This window comes from Solanum verrucosum, unplaced genomic scaffold (genome assembly GCF_900185275.1).
Source record: "Solanum verrucosum unplaced genomic scaffold, falcon-dt-bn FXZP01001080.1, whole genome shotgun sequence".
NCBI classification, from domain to species: domain Eukaryota; kingdom Viridiplantae; phylum Streptophyta; class Magnoliopsida; order Solanales; family Solanaceae; genus Solanum; species Solanum verrucosum.
In genome coordinates, this window is record NW_026019659.1 from 4901 (window position 1) to 24208 (window position 19308).

The window sequence follows — 19308 nt, forward strand, 5'->3', positions numbered from 1 at the left end:
ATTGCCCCAAATTCCTTCATATATAGTAGAGTTAGAGTTTACACAATATTACAAGCCAAGATAAAGAACAAATGAATAAAATATACAACATTAAAATAAACTTAAATATAATGGCTTCGTCCGGAATTGTTCTAGGTGACTCTTCAACATCTTGAACTCTAAGTTCAAAACCTGCTAGAAGGGATAATGAAACACATAGATATAATGGCAAAATAATCGCAACATCAAAACAAAACCGGGTGCTTCGTTTTATTCATTCAAACACACAACAATATTCAAAATAATAATGCAAGATGAAATTAAACTAATGAAAGAACAACTAACCAGTTAAAGCAGAAGTGTTTAACAACAATGAAGACCCACACTTAGTCCAATAACCGACATGAACACAGTAAAATAGCGAGTAGAGGAGCTTTAATGCGTTTACCGAAAAGCTTAATTCTTTCTTTTTTTTAGAGTAGAGAGCAATATTTTTAGTATTCAAGTAAGGTGTGAACAATGTCAGAATGTGAGAGTGTTCAAAAATCTCAGGAAGGGAAAATGTGTTAATTAACGGGAGCCAATTTTGAAATATTATTTTCCTTTAATAAAATAGAGCCAATCAGTAGATACATTTATTTTATTTTATTTATTTATTACCTAAATCAATCAAACCAATTACCAAATATAAACTAAGTAAGAAATCAGTCTCACTTTTAATTAAGGTAAACAAATTCAGTTCAGCATAATACCACGTAACAAGCAAGGAAAGAATAAATTAAGACAAACACTAATTGATACAAGCAAGCAAGGAAACATAATTATTCACGACGTAATATAATTACCCCCAAAGTAATATTCACAAATTAATGATTTACTGTACTCGGACAATTAAGGAAATTAGCAAGAAATATGAAATCCATAAATTAAACAATTCAGAGATTAAGGGATCAGTGAAAGTGTTGACTTAAACAAATACGGAGAATATTAACAATTTAAAGTTTACCCAAGTGTTAACGCATAAATTATGGTGACAATTAAATAATTTAGTTACTGTTATGAAGTACCAAGACTTGGATGACAAATATTTGGAGCCAAATTGACGGAGAAAAACCGATCAACCAATGATGCTACCAAATTTGACCAAGTTTAAACAGTGATCATGTTAGAACATTATGTGAGAAGAACAGTAAAACCCCATAAAGTTTATCAAAATTAATTCCATTGCAAGCCTATCCTAAATTAATCAAGCAATAATCGATTAGACGCCAAGATTAGTATTGAAACGACCCCAAAAATGCCCGAAAATGTGCTTCGGAAACACCTAAAATTGTAATTTCCATATATCTCAAAATCCGTGCATCATTTCGGAAATTCGACTTCATATTCTTATTCAGGGGGTCAAATTGAGTGGGAAATGAGTCTAACCCGAATTTTAGAACAACCGTATCAAAATTCGAAAATCGCAAAAAATGCGATTTTGAGGGTCAACTTTAAAGGGGCATATCTCTCAGCACACAAGGAACTGGAAGGAGCTCAAACTATCAAAATTAAAGCTTTGTGAGTTAGCTTTCCAACGCAATTTGTTTCGCCTCATTCCGAGTTAGGATGAAGGAGTTATAACCATTTTCGTAAAACCTCGCCGGCAGAAAAGTGCCATTTCCAGTAAGCCGAAACACTGTTCACCCGCCCCATTAATTTTTCTAAGTGTTGGACAATTTTTTTTCCAAAAGGGCATATGATATTCCCTATATATCATTAGTTCATTCCAAGTCTCTAAAACATTTCTCAAACATCCAAAAACTCTCTCTAAACCCTCTCCAAAATTCCACCAAGATCTTCAACCAAATTCAAACATCTCAAACTCTAATTCCGGATTCAAGACTCAATCTCAAGCATCAATTCTCCATTCCAATCTTCATCAAGGATTCTCCAAAGTTGAGGTATGTGGGTTTGATTGTGGAAACCTTCCTTTCCACAAGTCCAACCATTTATCCTCTATTTTACTCCAAGTTTATGGGTCCTTATGATCATTTATGAACTCTTGAATTATGGAATTATTACTACACATCCTATTATGGTCTATTTTGTATATTATCATGAAAAGGAATGATTATATGATGTTTATGGTTTTCATGCCTCCATGATCAAATTATGAAGGTTGTTATATATGTATATATATATGTATGTTGTTGGTGGGCTGTTTTATATAGATTTTGAAATTGGTTGGACTTAGTACTCTTAAAATACATGATTTTATTTACATGAACAAGTAGCCCACCATATGTTTGATAAAATGCCATTTATAGAATTCTTATGAAATGGAAGGTCCAATGTACGTCCTATGAGTCGGATGATTATATAAGTATTGAAATGATGATGAAATGGATACATGTATATGATTTTCTCTATATAGTGTGTGAGTCGATCAAGCCTAGCTCGGGGGGTTGTAGGCCCGGGTAACCGTATCAAGGGGTTGGTACCTTGGTTGCCTAGTACGGGGGGTAGTAGGCCCGTATAACCGTATCGAGGGGTTTGTACCTTGGTTGCCTAGTACGGGGGTAGTAGGCCCGTATAACCATATCGAGGGGTTTGTACCTTGGTCCCTAGCTCGGGGGGTGGTAGGCCCGGGTAACCACATTGAGGGGTTTGTACCTCTTTCGCCTCTCCAAGGGGGTGGTAGGCCTTGGAAATACTATATTGATGGTCACTCACACACATACTATGCCCACTAAATATGTTTTTATGTAAGCATCATTATACATATCATCTCATTAATATGCTATCTATCGGGTATGATTATGCATTTTGCCTATGATGTCCATCTTGTTGCATTGCATTGCATCCCATATACTTAGTACATTCAAACGTACTAACGCATACTCTATGCCTACATGATGTCACCATGTAGGGACCGGAGCACCGCTTGACCTCCTCCTCCGCGTGGCTAATACGATTTTCTATCAAGGTTATTGGTGAGTCCTCCATTCCGGGGACGTTGCTTATGATCTTTTGCTATGTATAAGACTTTTCCTTTTTAGTTATGTTTTGACTATGAGGGTGAGCCCGGTAGTTTGTCTTGGCCCCCGCTAAGTACCATGTTTAGAGGTGGTGTTGGACAAGTTGTGTATTATGCTTGAGCTTGACTCATCTATGGTATTTAGTATCATTTCTTCTTTTTTTTTCTTGCTCCCTTAGTCCCGATTTCCCCCTTGATTATGCTTATCGCTTATGGTCATTTTAATTGCTTCCGCGACCAAGGATGTGTAATGATACGCTATGAGGCTTGTTTGGGGTTCCTTCGGGTTCCCCATTCGCCGGTCACGTCTAGGCCCTAGGCTTGGGTCGTGACAAACTTGGTATCAGAGCACTAGGTTGATAGATCCTCGGAGTCCAACACACCGCGTTGATTAGAGTCCGATTCATGGTTGTGTTGTGCACCACAACTATGAGTAGGAGGCTATGAGACGTTTTAGGAAATGTTTCCCTTCTCCATGTTCTAAGTCGTGCTGTAGAGTTGAATTAAGTTCTTCCCTAACGGTTGTTCTTTGCTATGCTAGATCATGCCTAATACAAGAGGAAGACGAGCCCGCGCACCCGAGGAACAACCGACCAATGGGGATCTTCGGGATGCCCTTACTTTATTTGCACAAGCTATGGCTAATCAAGCCAACCACGGGGCCCAACCCCTCAGGCTCCTACCCCGGCATCTCGGGTGAGAGACTTCGTGCGGATGAATCCCCCGGAATTCTATGGGTCTAAGTTAGATGAAGACCCTCAAGATTTATTGATGAAGTCCTCAAGATATTAGCTATCATGGGTGTGAAGTCAGAAGATAAGGCGGAGTTGGCGGCCTACCAACTAAAAGGGGTGGCCCAAATATGGGTACAACCAATGGAAGGAAGAGAAGGGGGTAAACTATGTGGTGCATTGGGAAGAGTTCAAAACGGCTTTCCTTAATCGATTCTTTCCTCTTGAGCTTAGGGAAGCCAATTGGTGGAGTTCATGAATTTAAAACAAGGGTCTATGAGTGTGAGGGAGTATGCTCTCAAGTTTAACCAACTTTCAAGGTATGCTCCACATTTGGTTGCCGACTCACGGTCTAGGATGAACAAATTCGTGATGGGTGTGTCCGACCTAGTGAGTGAAGAATGCCGGTCCGCAATGTTGATTAGTGACATGGACTTGTCCCGCTTGATGGTCTATGCCGAACAAATGGAGGAGGAGAAGTTGGAGGAAGAAGAGGGTCATGAGGCCAAGAGGGCCCGTTTTTGAGGGCAAGTTCCAAAGTAGAACGGGAGGCCGGTTTCATCAAGGTCAAGGGTCTTCTCATGCGCTCCATAAGGGGTTTGCCAATGATGTTCCAAGGGCCCAAGGTGTTAGGGGTATGGGTCCTATTGATGTATGTCCGAAGTGTGGTAAGGGCCATGGTGGCCCGTGCTTGAGAAATACCGGTGCTTGCTATAGTTGTGGGGAAATGGGGCACAAGGCAATGGATTGTCCTCGGAAATCGCAACAAGGGTAAGGAGGTCCGTCCACAAGGTGCCAATGCGGTTCCTTTGGGGAGAGGGGGCCGACAAGATGGTGCCCCAAGGCACAATCGATTTTATGCTTTGCATGGGAGGCAAGGGGTCGATGAAGTCCCCGACGTCGTTACCGGTATGTTGAAAATCTTTGACTTTGATGTATATGCATTAATTGATCCGGGTGCCTCTCTTTCTTTTGTCACCCCCTTTGTTGCCAACAAGTTTCATGTTGAGCCCGACTTGTTGCATGAGTCATATAAGGTGTCTACTCCTATTGGTGCATATATGGTTGCTAGGAAGGTCTATAGAAATTGTCCTATTTGCATCTTGCATAAAATATTGCCTTGTGATCTTGTTGAGTTGAACATGGTCGATTTTGATGTTGTTCTTGGGATGGATTGGTTGCATGCATACTATGCTTCCATTGATTGTAGAACCCGTAGGGTCAAGTTCCAATTCCCAAGTGAACCCATTCTTGAGTGGGAGAGCCAAAATGTGGTAGTCAAGGGTAGGTTCATCTCTTGCATTAAAGCCCGTAAGTTGATCTCTAAGGGGTGTCTCTATCATCTTGTGAGGGTTAGGGATGTGGAGTCCAAAACCCTTCCTATAGAGTCGGTTCCGATCGTAAATGAATTCCTTGATGTCTTTCCTAATGACCTTCCCGGTGTTCCTCCCGAAAGGGAAATAGATTTTGGCATAGACCTCCTCCCCGATACTCAACCCATTTCTATCCCCCCTTATCGTATGGCCCCGGCGGAGTTAAAGGAGTTGAAGGAACAATTGAGGGACTTGTTGGAGAAGGGTTTTATTAGGCCTAGCCAATCACCATGGGGTGCACCGGTGTTGTTTGTGAAGAAGAAAGATGGGTCCCTTAGGATGTGTATTGATTACCGGCAACTCAATAGGGTCACCATCAAGAATAAATATCCTCTTCCTAGGATTGATGACTTGTTCGACCAATTACAAGGGGCTAGCCACTTCTCTAAGATTGATCTTCGGTCCGGGTATCATCAAGTGAAGGTGAGGGAGTGTGACATTCCCAAGACAGCCTTTCGGACTAGGTATGGGCATTATGAATTTGTGGTCATGTCCTTTGGGTTGACCAATGCACCGGCTATCTTCATGGACCTAATGAACAGGATCTTTAAACCCCACCTTGATTCCTTTGTTGTGGTCTTCATTGATGATATTTTAATCTATTCGCATAGCGAGGAAGAACATATGGGTCACTTGAGGGTTGTGTTGCAAAGATTGAGAGAGGAGAAGTTGTATGCCAAGTATGAAAAGTGTGAATTTTGGTTGAGGGAGGTTGCCTTCCTAGGTCATGTGGTGTCGGGGGATGGTATTAAGGTAGATCCTAAGAAGACCGATGTGATTAGAAATTGGCCTAGGCCATTGACCCCGTCGGATATTAGGAGCTTCTTGGGCTTAGCGGGTTACTATCGGAGATTTGTGAATGGGTTTTCTTCTATTGCTTCTTCCATGACTAAGTTGACACAAAAGAAGGCTAAGTTTGAGTGGACCGACGAGTGTGAGAGGAGTTTTCAAACCTTGAAAGATAAACTTGTGTCCGCTCCTATATTGTCACTACCGGATGGGCTTGAGGGATTTGTTGTGTATTGTGATGCTTCTAGAGTTGGCTTGGGTTGTGTCCTAATGCAAAATGGTAAGGTGATATCCTATGCTTCTAGACAACTCAAAGTGCATGAAAAGAACTATCCTACGCATGATCTTGAATTAGCCGCGGTGGTGTTTGCTTTAAAGATTTGGCGTCATTATTTGTATGGGGTACATGTTGACGTGTTCACCGATCATAAGAGTCTTCAATATGTCTTCACCCAAAAAGACCTCAACTTGAGACAAAGAAGGTGGCTAGAATTTCTTAAAGATTATGATATGAGTGTGCATTATCATCCCGGTAAAGCTAATGTGGTGGCGGATGCTTTGAGTAGGGTGTCTATGGGTAGCCTAGCTCATGTGGATATTGGTGATAGGGAAATGGCTAGGGAGGTGCATCGGTTGGCAAGGTTGGGGGTTAGGTTGGAAGAGGTTGGTAATGGTGGTGTGGTCGTTGTTGATGGTGCTAGGTCTTCCTTGGTTGATGAGGTGATAGCAAAACAAGATCTCGACTCGTCCTTGTTAGAATTGAAGGCCTTGGTGAAAGAGGGCAAGGTGGAAGTTTTCTCCCAAGGGGGAGATGGTGCCCTTAGGTACCAAGGTAGGTTGTGTGTGCCTCGTGTTGATGGTTTGAGGGAGAAAATTCTTGAGGAGGCTCATAATTCTTCCTACTCCATTCACCCCGGTTCCACCAAAATGTATAGAGATTTGAGGGATGTGTATTGGTGGGGAGGCATGAAGAAGGACATTGCCAAATTCGTCTCCGGTTGTCATAGTTGTCAACAAGTCAAGGCCGAACATCAAAGGCCGGGTGGTCTAACCCAAGACATAGAGATTCCTACTTGGAAGTGGGAAGAAATTAATATGGATTTTGTAGTTGGTTTACCCAAGACTAGAAAAGGTTTTGATTCTATTTGGGTGGTGGTTGATAGGATGACAAAATTGGCTCATTTTCTACCGGTAAAGACAACATATGGGGCGGAAGATTATGCAAGGTTATATATTCATGACTTGGTAAGGTTGCATGGGATTCCTCTATCCATCATATCGGACCGTGGTACTCAATTTACTTCACACTTTTGGAAGTCCTTTCAAAGGGGTCTAGGTACGAGAGTTAAGCTTACTACGGCCTTTCACCCGCAAACGGATGGACAAGCCGAAAGGACTATCCAAACACTTGAGGATATGCTTAGGGCTTGTGTATTGGAGCTTAAGGGTAGTTGGGATGATCATCTTCCATTGATTGAGTTTGCCTATAACAATAGCTATCATTCTAGCATCGGTATGGCTCCTTTTGAGGCTCTCTATGGGAGACGTTGTAGATCACCGGTTGGGTGGTTTGAGGTTGGTGAGGTGGCCTTGTTAGGACCAGATCTAGTTATGGAGGCTCTTGAGAAGGTTAGGATGATTAGAGAAAGGTTGAAGACGGCCCAAAGTCGCCAAAAGTCCTATGCCGATGTGAGGAGAAGGGCTCTTGAATTCCAAGTTGGTGATTGGGTCTATTTGAAGGTGTCACCCATGAAGGGTGTGGTTCGTTTTGGTAAGAAGGGCAAGTTGAGCCCAAGATACGTGGGTCCTTATAAAGTGATGAGGAGAATTGGCAAGGTAGCTTATGAGTTGGAATTGCCTAGCGAAATGGATTTGGTTCATCCGGTATTTCATGTGTCTATGTTGAGGAAGTGTGTGGGTGATCCAAATGCCATTGTGTCTCTTGATGTTGTGGGTGTTGTTGAAGATAATTTGACCTATGAAGAGGTTCCGGTCCAGATTTTAGATAGACAAGTGAAGAGGTTGAGAAACAAGATGTGGCTTCCGTTAAAGTCCTTTGGAGAACTCAACAAGTTGAGAGTGCTACTTGGGAGGCCGAAGCGGACATGCAAAGGCGATATCCTTATCTTTTCCACTCCACTCAAGCTTAAGGTATTGATCTAAGCCCTTTATAAAATCTCAGGTCTTAAGTTCAACCCCCATGTCATTGCATACATTCATGTTTAAATTGACAAGTTCATTGTGGTTTTACAACTATGTTGAGGTTTTGAAATAAGATGTAAGTGCATTGTTGCATCCTTATGTGGGCTGATATTGCCATGTTTGTGTCCCTCATGTACGTTTCTTTAACATTCGGGACGAATGTTCCCAAGGGGGAGATATTGAAACGACCCCAAAAATGCCCGAAAATGTGCTTCGGAAACACCTAAAATTGTAATTTCCATATATCTCAAAATCCGTGCATCATTTCGGAAATTCGACTTCATATTCTTATTCAGGGGGTCAAATTGAGTGGGAAATGAGTCTAACCCGAATTTTAGAACAACCGTATCAAAATTCGAAAATCGCAAAAAATGCGATTTTGAGGGTCAACTTTAAAGGGGCATATCTCTCAGCACACAAGGAACTGGAAGGAGCTCAAACTATCAAAATTAAAGCTTTGTGAGTTAGCTTTCCAACGCAATTTGTTTCGCCTCATTCCGAGTTAGGATGAAGGAGTTATAACCATTTTCGTAAAACCTCGCCGGCAGAAAAGTGCCATTTCCAGTAAGCCGAAACACTGTTCACCCGCCCCATTAATTTTTCTAAGTGTTGGACAATTTTTTTTCCAAAAGGGCATATGATATTCCCTATATATCATTAGTTCATTCCAAGTCTCTAAAACATTTCTCAAACATCCAAAAACTCTCTCTAAACCCTCTCCAAAATTCCACCAAGATCTTCAACCAAATTCAAACATCTCAAACTCTAATTCCGGATTCAAGACTCAATCTCAATCATCAATTCTCCATTCCAATCTTCATCAAGGATTCTCCAAAGTTGAGGTATGTGGGTTTGATTGTGGAAACCTTCCTTTCCACAAGTCCAACCATTTATCCTCTATTTTACTCCAAGTTTATGGGTCCTTATGATCATTTATGAACTCTTGAATTATGGAATTATTACTACACATCCTATTATGGTCTATTTTTGTATATTATCATGAAAAGGAATGATTATATGATGTTTATGGTTTTCATGCCTCCATGATCAAATTATGAAGGTTGTTATATATGTATATATATATGTATGTTGTTGGTGGGCTGTTTTATATAGATTTTGAAATTGGTTGGACTTAGTACTCTTAAAATACATGATTTTATTTACATGAACAAGTAGCCCACCATATGTTTGATAAAATGCCATTTATAGAATTCTTATGAAATGGAAGGTCCAATGTACGTCCTATGAGTCGGATGATTATATAAGTATTGAAATGATGATGAAATGGATACATGTATATGATTTTCTCTATATAGTGTGTGAGTCGATCAAGCCTAGCTCGGGGGGTTGTAGGCCCGGGTAACCGTATCAAGGGGTTGGTACCTTGGTTGCCTAGTACGGGGGGTAGTAGGCCCGTATAACCGTATCGAGGGGTTTGTACCTTGGTTGCCTAGTACGGGGGGTAGTAGGCCCGTATAACCATATCGAGGGGTTTGTACCTTGGTCCCTAGCTCGGGGGGTGGTAGGCCCGGGTAACCACATTGAGGGGTTTGTACCTCTTTCGCCTCTCCAAGGGGGTGGTAGGCCTTGGAAATACTATATTGATGGTCACTCACTACACATATACTATGCCCTACTAAATATGGTTTTTATATAAGCATCATTATACATATCATCTCATTAATATGCTATCTATCGGGTACGATTATGCATTTTGCCTATGATGTCCATCCCTTGTTGCATTGCATTGCATCCCATATACTTAGTACATTCAACGTACTAACGCATACTCTATGCCTACATGATGTCACCATGTAGGGACCGGAGCACCGCTTGACCCTCGTCCTCCGCGTGGCTAATACGATTTTCTATCAAGGTTATTGGTGAGTCCTCCATTCCGGGGACGTTGCTTATGATCTTTTGCTATGTATAAGACTTTTCCTTTTAGTTATGTTTTGACTATGAGGGTGAGCCCAGTTGTTTGTCTTGGCCCCCGCTAAAGTACCTATGTTTAGAGGTGGTGTTGGACAAGTTGTGTATTATGCTTGAGCTTGACTCAGCTATGGTATTTAAGTATCATTTCTTCTTCTTCTTTTTTTCTTGCTCCCTTAGTCCCGATTTTCCCCTTTGATTATGCTTATGGCTTATGGTCATTTTAATTGCTTCCGCGACCAAGGATGTGTAATGATACGCTATGAGGCTTGTTTGGGGTTCCTTCGGGTTCCCCATTCGCCGGTCACGTCTAGGCCCTAGGCTTGGGTCGTGACACAGAGCCAAAGAAATCCTACTTGGAACTCCGTCAGCAAACAATATTATTGTCTCTACTCCACAACTCAAGAATAGCTAAATGTGTAAATACTTATTAAAAATTACTCAACTGACTTAGCTTCTGAAATTTTGCACAGGGTATCACAGGAACTACCAATTCTTGTCATTGTCAGCATGCTTGCCTACTTTTGCTTTCTTGAGCAGCTTCTGGTAATTAAGAAGTATCTTTATGAAAGAAATAGACCGCCATCGATCTTGTATTGATTTACTATTGTCCCATCTGCAGGTCGGATCAATGGGAACTCTGCAGGTCCTACAATTGTGAGTCCAATGTAGATAAATGTTGTAAACCAAATAAGTATGATATAAATGGTAATGAAATAATATTAATTGGTTCTTATCTGAAATTCCTTTAGTTATATTTGTGTGAGTTCCTGGTACTTCATCTACATCATCAGTCTTCAAGTGTATACCTATTGGTCCCAAAACAGAGCACTGTTAGCTGAACAGTTATGAATTTGTACAGTAAAATAATATTATGGAATGAAATAAAGAAATACCATGTTTCTATTTCAGCTTGAGGACATCTATTTTGAAATACTTCTGTGTAAACAATATTTTTAATGAACATAGGATCTTCCATGTCGTCGTCAACATTTAGTATAGTTAATCCTTGTCTTGTTGTTACTCGGGATAGTGCTACATATAATTGGCCATGAGTGAATACTTGTTTAGGAAGATACAATCCAACATGGTTGAGAGACTGTCCTTGACTTTTATTAATCGTCATAGCGAAACATGGTGCTACAGGAAGTTGTCGTCTGTTAAACTTGAATGGCCACTTTGAATCATTAGGAGACATAATAATTCTTGGTATTGTTGCTTTCGAGCCAATGTTCTTTCCGGAGATGATATTTGCGCTAATAGACCAGTTACCAAGATGTGTGACAATCAATCTTGTTCCATTGCATAGTCCTTCACTTTGATTTAGATTCCTGAGAAGCATAACTGGAGTACCTACTTTTAAGTGTACGTCATGATTAGGAATTCCCAGAAATCTTAAGCTATTTAAAAATTCTGTTGGGTACAGCAGATCTTCATCATTAGTGTTAACACTTGCTTTACACACATTCTCTGAGCTAAAATATGTTCTTCCTTCACCTGGAATCATTTGCATAATTGTATCATTCAATTCATGGACCATTTCATTTTTAGGAGTAAGTATTGCTCTTTCTTGCAAATATGTTAGGTCATTGTACTTCTGCAAGAGGGATGGGTAAACTGCCTCGACGATTGACCCGATTGGATCAGTGGATGGCATTATACATATATCAGTAGGTACTTTAATAAGGTCATTGTCAACATCACTATAAAAGGATCCATCCCCAATTTGTAACAACCATTTGTCGAAAGTAGTAATTTCAGCGGCCTCAAAATCAGATACTCTTCCATAGCAAAGTCGCATATTTTGTTTCAGCTCATAAATTGTAAAGAATGGCCACAAATATGAGGAGTTGAGTGATGTATCTAGAATATCAGCTCGTGTTCCTTTTGGAATCACTGGTAGTATTTGACGAAAATCACCACCAAATACGATTGTAAGGCCGCCAAATGGTTTATCTGAGTTGTTTTCATATTTCACTCGGAGAATATCTCGCAAGGTCCTGTCTAAGGCTTCAAAACAAAATTTATTTGCCATTGGTGCTTCATCCCAAATGATTAAAGATGTTTTCAGAAGTAGTTCGGCTAACTGACTTCCTTGTCTTATTTCACAAGTTGATTCTGCACTGATGTCCAAAGGGATATGAAATCGTGAATGTGCTGTCCTACTATTTGGTAATAACAAAGCCGCTATTCCGGAAGTAGCAACTGGAAGAACTATTTTTGATTCTGATCTCAACTTGGAAATTATTGTATTCCATAAAAATGTCTTTCCCGTACCACCATGTCCATTTATAAAAAATAAGCGGCCTTCTTCATTTACAACTGATGATATTATTGCCTCATAAGCTATCTTTTGGCAATCATTTAAGAGAGCATATGATTTATCATGTACTTCCTTTAAGCAACGTTTGTCATATTCTAGTTCCTTATTGATTAGACGATTCCCTGTGTCATTCATCAAAGTAGAATCTGGAAGTGGCATTCCATGTATGTCTTTCAAACTTTTTCCCATCTTCACAAGTATGGTTTCGATCTCAAATAACGTATATGATTCAAGTTGTTTTTCAGTAAACTGTAAATCTTCCAATTGAAATCTCTTTCGTTGTAATGATGTTATATCTTCTGATAAAATTTCATAGTTGCTCCTCCAAAGTTTGGATGAATCAGACACTTGACAGTGAATTAGTATCGTCACAAACAGATTTCTCAGCTCATTTCCTGATGCCCAACATGCAGCTTCAGCCAAGCAGTCATTCCATTCTTTATCATCCTCCAATAATCCCAATGCGTAGCATGCCTCCTTATAAGTATCATACCGGACTCCATTAATTGTTCTTATGCTTTCAAAGGAAGTGCTTCCTTTCACAAAATTAAGTAACATTCTTATGTAAAATCGTTCTCCACTTGCAGGATGCGCGAAGTAAATTCTACCAATTGACTTCCCCTTTTTTCTTCTAGTCCATCTTTTACCTGTTGCATCCCAAACCCACCGTGTAGGAAAATCTGAATATGTTAGGTCTCGCGCATCCTCATATTCTTTGTTTGCCTCAAACCATTCTGTGAATTTTGTTTTTACTATATCGGGTTTGTTTAGTATGCTTTCAGGACACCTTTCTTCTTGGAATACTATGGTGTTTTCTCCTTGTAAATGGAATGGCAAACGCTCAACTGCTGGCTCTCTATGATGTATGTCAAATTTAAAGATCCTCCAGCAAGCTTCTGTAGCTGATATGTATCTACAATCTAGATATCTTTTGATCTCATCATGTTCTGTGGTAGTATCTGAACATTCTATGCCGATTGTTGCTCTATCAGATCCCTTATTGACATATTTAAATAGGTACTTCACCGATCTTGAGTAATTGCATAACTCGACATTTATATGTGCATCAAATTTGACAATCAAATTCCTGTTATAAGGGACGACATATCTGTTATCTAAAAAGACATTATTTTTATTGACTTTTGTACCTGTGTTTCTTCTCCTATAAATTGGGAACCCATCTGCATCAAAAGTTGTTTGATTGTTGAACTTCTTTGGGAAATGCTTGCTGCACTTTCCTTGTTTCATACATGGGCATCCTGGATTGAGGTCTCCGCAAGGTCCATGCATCATGTAGTTCTTCACAACATTATAACCATCAGGATCGACTTCCATATTAGGTATTTCAGCTGTTATCATTGTGTTGATATGATCTATAGATGGACTTTTTAATGTGGGATGCAGGAAGAGTAGTATATGTGCATGAGGTAGTCCTCTTTTCTGAAACTCAATTGTATATAAACCTACAGAATCAATGGTATAATGTGTTTGTTAGGATGCCGAAAAAGTAAGCATTTTTTTTTTTTTTACCAAAATGTAAACGCTTTAATTAATAACTGATGCATTGTTAGTATGTTTAAGTTTGAGTTTGAACTTACATGCGATTATTTTTCCAAAAGGCTGTTGCTTTTTCAGATCTTGCATCAGTTGGAATAACTTGATTTGGAACACTCTGCATACGATGTCCACCCTGTTATCATCGCCAGATTGGTCTATTAAGCGAAGCATTTCATTTATTTCGGGCCACTTTGGATTGCATGTGAAAGTGAGGAACAAATCTGGATATCCAGCCCACCTACAAATTGCCATTGCATCTTGATAATTTTGTGCCCGATAGCGAGGTCCTCCAGTGTGAGATGAAGGCAGGATAACTGTTTTTCCTACCAGTGAACAATCTGAATCACCACGAAGAATGGCATCCATTAAACCAGAGTAAAGAGCAGCTCTGAGTTTTGTTTGATTATTTCGAATATAACGAAATCTTTCTTCCTCGATTGCCATGTAACCGTCAACAATGTATTGTTGTAATAGTCTACCAGCTAGTAAGAGAGTCTTACCCTCGTTAAGCCTTTGTTGTATTCTAAAGCAATAGAAGTCTCTCATTGATAATTTTTGTCGCTGGTAAGTCTTGTTGATCACATCTGCCAAATTTATTCCAAGTCTATATCCATCTTCACCATATGGGTGTATTAATGGGTATGTCATAGACATAAAACTTGGGTGTAGATCAGTAATTCTTTGAAGTCCATTTTTCCTATGCTCTACAATAATATCTCGCTGGAAGTTTTCTTCCGTAAGATCACCCACTATTAATCCAGCTACTTCAGAAGTTGTGGGTATATTATATTGCCGACCATCTGTTGTCCTGTTAGATATGAGACGTAGGCGAAATTCACATTCAGGATGCTCTTTATATCTATCCCTAGCCATTCGAAATGTTTTTACCAATATATTATGCTCGTCCAACATTTCAGATAAGCCATGAACAATTTTAAGATCAATGTCTCCTTGCGACAGACAATTCATTCTGTTGTTTATCTCATTTTCAGTATCATATATATATAGCTGAGCAAACTGGGGTCTTTTACCAATTTCAGGCAATAAAGATCCTATACGATGATAATTCTGACCACTCATCCTGAAAACGTATGGCCCCTTTGAACGATTGATAGATCCATCAACTCGGCCACCAATGGATGTAAATGCAAATATTGAGTTATAAGCCCTGATGTTTTTTCGAAAATTCATACCTAGTTGTCTAGATTTTGTACCCAAAAGATACTTGAGATAAGGTGGTGGTTCGCTCAATAAAGGAAGTTGTACACGACCTCCTCCCATACAACAAAATGAGAATATTGGTTTTGTTGTTTGTACTGTTTTTGTTGTCCGTTCTTCATACCATAACAGAGCTCCACAATATTGACATGTGAACTTTGGGGGGCCAAAGTTCCAAGTTGTTGTGTAATGGGCTGTAAAATTTGAACATTTAAATATAAACATAATCATTTTATAGGTAGTTAATGATTTATTTATTCAGTTTCTCATATGAACAATAAGTCGAACTTTGGAATTTGGTTAAGAGATAAATGGGGATGTATATTAACATACCATTTTGATGAATCGGAACATGTCTGCTTGTAAAGTTTGTCAACTTTGCCAACTTTGTGAATCTATTCACAAAACGTATAAGCTGAACTATTAATTTTTTTGGATGGCTCTTGTATTGTTTTTCAATTAAAGCAACCTTTCGCTTCAATCTGAAATACTTGCATCTGGTGTTTTTGAGAGAGCCCACTGCTTTATTCATTCGACTACACTCGCCTGTTGATGCATTTGCATTTCCTTTTTGTTTTAGCATCCGTTCTTGGGAAGCTAATTCTGGTAGTAGCTGTTGTAGGAGCGTAATTTCCATTGAAATATTCATCGAGCCACTATATTCTTTAATGATAGCGGATAGCAATTCCATTGAACCTGTTATATTTGTTTTAGTAGAATATAAACACTCACTGAGATGATCTCTAAGAAATTGAATGGATTGCAATGTGTGAATCTGCTGCTGTGTTAAGTTTTCTGAATTATTAAAAAAGTAAATAAACGTCTCCCCTTCCTTGAATGTGCACTCTGTTTAATTTGAAGATAAAAAGGAAATGGATGATCGAATGGTAGTAGAATTTGAATATGATGAATGAATGATTGTAGATTTTGAGTGTGATGAATTTAAATATGAATAGAGGGAAGATATGAGAATTGCCTGGGCATTTAATATGAGTGAGCTGTATTTGATTTGTGGATAAAATGTAACTGAATATGATTGCGAGGAAGATTTGGGACTTGGCCAGTCATTTAATAGCATTGATTTACCAAATCATCTGGATGGGTAACTGATATTAGCTATAATGTTTCAGGTAAGTAGCAGTAACAAATACAACCAGCAGGATACTTGCAACAATACCAAGTCCATCATGTGCACCCTTTGGCCATCCTTCAGTCATTATGCCAACAACCAACGATACAAAAGCACAAACACCAAGTATCATGAGGGTTGTATCTTGAAGAGCTTCCCATACAAAAATCCAGAAGCTCCTTGGTGGGCTCTCAATAAACTTATTGATCCCATATATTTCTTTTCGTCGGCTAAGCAAATCAGCAGAAGTACAAATACCATCGGTGGTTGATGTTGATAGCTTTTCTGCAATACCCTCAACTGCACCATGAACTTTCAGCATGAAAATGCAGTCAATTCGTACATCCCCTGTAACCCAACTTGCACTGTGTGTAGAACGAATTGTCACCAGCTCAGCCCATCTTAACCGTTCTCCTTCTTCATAAGTAGTTGCATTAGGTAATTTGCAGACATACAAATTAGCATAATCGATTGCTTAATTTTACTTCTAAATATATATTACTTCTTCATGCACATTTTTCCAAAAAGGAGTTACAATCTCCCAACAATACTGTAAGATGAGAAATTGGCATTAAATGAAAACATGTCATCCATGTGATGCGCGTAACTTGTAGACAGACATGGCTAACAAATTGTGTCCTGTTGACATAACTGGATTCTCCATTTCTATTAAATAACGCATAGAAAATAAGGATGACATGATTAAAATCAAACACAAACAACCAAAAAAGTTCTCAGAATTCTCTTGCAGTAGCTCATTTGATACATTCCTTCTCTTTAATAATACATATTAGAATATTCTTCTTTGAAATACAACAATAAACGAAGTCCAGGCGTCAATGTCAACTCATCGTAAGATTAAAGAATACTGCATATAGAAAAATATCCTCACAAAACCAAGTTGTTTAATAGGAAAAAGGAAAAAAAACATATAAATTAGTCTCAAAATTCAAAGAGCTCCAATTAAGCAGCTGCAGCCTTGCCCTTCTTCTTCTGTAGTTTCTTCATATAGAACTCAAGTTCTTTGCCCTCCAAGATATACCTGTCAATTGCAATACAAAGATCATGACTTGAATGGGAACAGATGCAAAAAAACTATCTCACGAGTCTAGGGCCGGGAATCAAGGTTGCTAATGCGAAACTTACCCATCACCTCTGCCACACTGACCAGGGCGAGATGAGATGCAAGCATATAGTCTACCAGAACTAAATTGTTCTTCAAGGTGAGAATCAAGTTTGCGATCTGTCAGGCGCTTCTCAATTTTTCGGAGAACATGGTTGCTCTTCTTAGTTTCCTCAGCCGCAGCAGCACCTTCTCCCTCCTGCCATGTACCAAAAGAAATAATCAACATATACAGAAAAGAAGATAGTCGTCACTACTTGGTCATGAAAAGTAAGGGGAAAAAGATACCTCTCCATTTTAAGTTGTTGATGTCACATTGAATAAATTCCATGTCTAGCTGCAGATGAAATAGTTTAAGAAATGAATGAAACACAAAATAGTACAAGTGAGATTATACATGAAAGGCTACATGTATCAATCAAAACCAATGTTAAAAGACTCGGCCTTGAACGCTTTCTCAACCTTGCAACTGAAGAAATCCAAAATTGAATGTAACATCAAATACCTCTATTTGGAACTCAAGTTCTTTGCCCTCCAAGATATACCTGTCAATTGCAATACAAAGATCATGACTTGAATGGGAACAGATGCAAAAAAACTATCTCACGAGTCTAGGGCCGGGAATCAAGGTTGCCAATGCGGAACTTACCCATCACCTCTGCCACACTGACCAGGGCGAGATGAGATGCAAGCATATAGTCTACCAGAACTAAATTGTTCTTCAAGGTGAGAATCAAGTTTGCGATCTGTCAGGCGCTTCTCAATTTTTCGGAGAACATGGTTGCTCTTCTTAGTTTCCTCAGCCGCAGCAGCACCTTCTCCCTCCTGCCATGTACCAAAAGAAATAATCAACATATACAGAAAAGAAGATAGTCGTCACTACTTGGTCATGAAAAGTAAGGGGAAAAAGATACCTCTCCATTTTAAGTTGTTGATGTCACATTGAATAAATTCCATGTCTAGCTGCAGATGAAATAGTTTAAGAAATGAATGAAACACAAATTAGTACAAGTGAGATTATACATGAAAGGCTACATGTATCAATCAAAACCAATGTAAAAAGACTCGGCCTTGAACGCTTTCTCAACCTTGCAACTGAAGAAATCCAAAATTGAATGTAACATCAAATACCTCTATTTGTTAAGTTTAAAACTTAAAGGCAACTTATGGAAGGAAATTATAAGAAACTAAGTCATCCATAAGTCAACAGCCACTTGACTCTTCAACAACACAAATCCAAAAGTGAGTGTGACATCAATTACCTCTAGTTTTAGACTGAAAGACAACTTACGGAAGACAATTTAAAGAAACTAAGTCATCCATGAGTAAATATCCATTTGAATTATATTTTCCCTTTTTCTCTTCTTCCTATTTCTCTTATGTTTAACACATCTCATTTTATTTGTTGCCTTTAAAACAGTAGCTGCTGAAATTCCATCTTAACAAATATACTTAATATTTTCAAGTGATTCTCTTACTTTGTCCATTGGAAAATTTAAACGTGCCAATGGACCTCTCATTGCAAGTGCACTAATTCTATTTCTTGTTGAATCTCTTACTTCTGCTGCATATTTTCCCCATGCTCATGTGTGCCAATGGACCTCTCATTGTAAGTGCAGCTTGATCATACGCTAAAGCAGCTTCTTCGTCTTCCATTTCTTGTTGAAGAGGAGAATGTTGATATTGAGAATGTAGACACCTTCTCATGTATATTATGATCAGTTATCATTCCAATACCAACAAAAAAACTCCTCCTACATCTTCAAAAGTCATCCAACCATAGCTAAACATTACTTCAAAAACAAAGAAAAGGAACAACTTATTAATTATGTCACTTTTATTTCGTCAACTTATTAGAGTGTTCCACTTCCGAAACTCAGAGTTCAAAGTGGCAGCAAAATGAATAGTAGGGAAAACCTCAACTCTGTATGTA

General features: G+C 39.0%; 3 protein-coding genes across 3 annotated transcripts; 1 reads left to right on the forward strand and 2 right to left on the reverse strand.

Annotated features, from left to right (window-relative positions):
• Positions 1-4228: 4228 nt before the first annotated feature.
• Positions 4229-10686, forward strand: LOC125832376 (uncharacterized). The gene is made up of 3 exons (XM_049511555.1): positions 4229-4500; positions 10499-10571; positions 10648-10686. Exons 1-3 carry the CDS (start codon positions 4229-4231, stop codon positions 10684-10686), a joined length of 384 nt encoding a protein of 127 aa, XP_049367512.1.
• A 129-nt stretch (positions 10687-10815) lies between these two features.
• LOC125831468 (uncharacterized) lies at positions 10816-16916 on the reverse strand. Its single transcript, XM_049510672.1, has 6 exons — positions 16873-16916; positions 16289-16617; positions 15457-15819; positions 13947-15317; positions 10922-13811; positions 10816-10834 (listed from the first exon to the last, which is right to left on the reverse strand). The coding sequence occupies exons 1-6, from the start codon at positions 16914-16916 to the stop codon at positions 10816-10818; spliced, it is 5016 nt and encodes a 1671-aa protein (XP_049366629.1).
• A 172-nt stretch (positions 16917-17088) lies between these two features.
• Positions 17089-19031, reverse strand: LOC125831548 (uncharacterized). Its single transcript, XM_049510739.1, has 6 exons — positions 18935-19031; positions 18385-18470; positions 18025-18200; positions 17881-17920; positions 17399-17574; positions 17089-17294 (listed from the first exon to the last, which is right to left on the reverse strand). Exons 1-6 carry the CDS (start codon positions 19029-19031, stop codon positions 17216-17218), a joined length of 654 nt encoding a protein of 217 aa, XP_049366696.1. The 3' UTR covers positions 17089-17215.
• Positions 19032-19308: the final 277 nt, after the last annotated feature.

Bases quoted from the DNA above. Each gene is read 5' to 3' on its own strand.
- LOC125832376 (XM_049511555.1), top strand. From the start codon at position 4,229: ATGAGGCCAAGAGGGCCCGTTTTTGAGGGCAAGTTCCAAAGTAGAACG. The intron at 4,501-10,498 runs GTAAGGAGGTCC...AATTTTGCACAG, and splicing joins CCTCGGAAATCGCAACAAGG to GGTATCACAGGAACTACCAA. The intron at 10,572-10,647 runs GTAATTAAGAAG...TCCCATCTGCAG, and splicing joins GCTTTCTTGAGCAGCTTCTG to GTCGGATCAATGGGAACTCT.
- LOC125831468 (XM_049510672.1), bottom strand. From the start codon at position 16,916: ATGGAGAATCCAGTTATGTCAACAGGACACAATTTGTTAGCCAT. The intron at 15,318-15,456 runs GTATGTTAATAT...CAAATTTTACAG, and splicing joins TGTTCCGATTCATCAAAATG to CCCATTACACAACAACTTGG. The intron at 13,812-13,946 runs GTAAGTTCAAAC...TTGATTCTGTAG, and splicing joins TTTTGGAAAAATAATCGCAT to GTTTATATACAATTGAGTTT.
- LOC125831548 (XM_049510739.1), bottom strand. From the start codon at position 19,031: ATGGAAGACGAAGAAGCTGCTTTAGCGTATGATCAAGCTGCACTTACA. The intron at 18,201-18,384 runs GTACTAATTTGT...GGTACATGGCAG, and splicing joins TTTCATGTATAATCTCACTT to GAGGGAGAAGGTGCTGCTGC. The intron at 17,295-17,398 runs GTAAGTTTCGCA...TGCAATTGACAG, and splicing joins CAGTGTGGCAGAGGTGATGG to GTATATCTTGGAGGGCAAAG.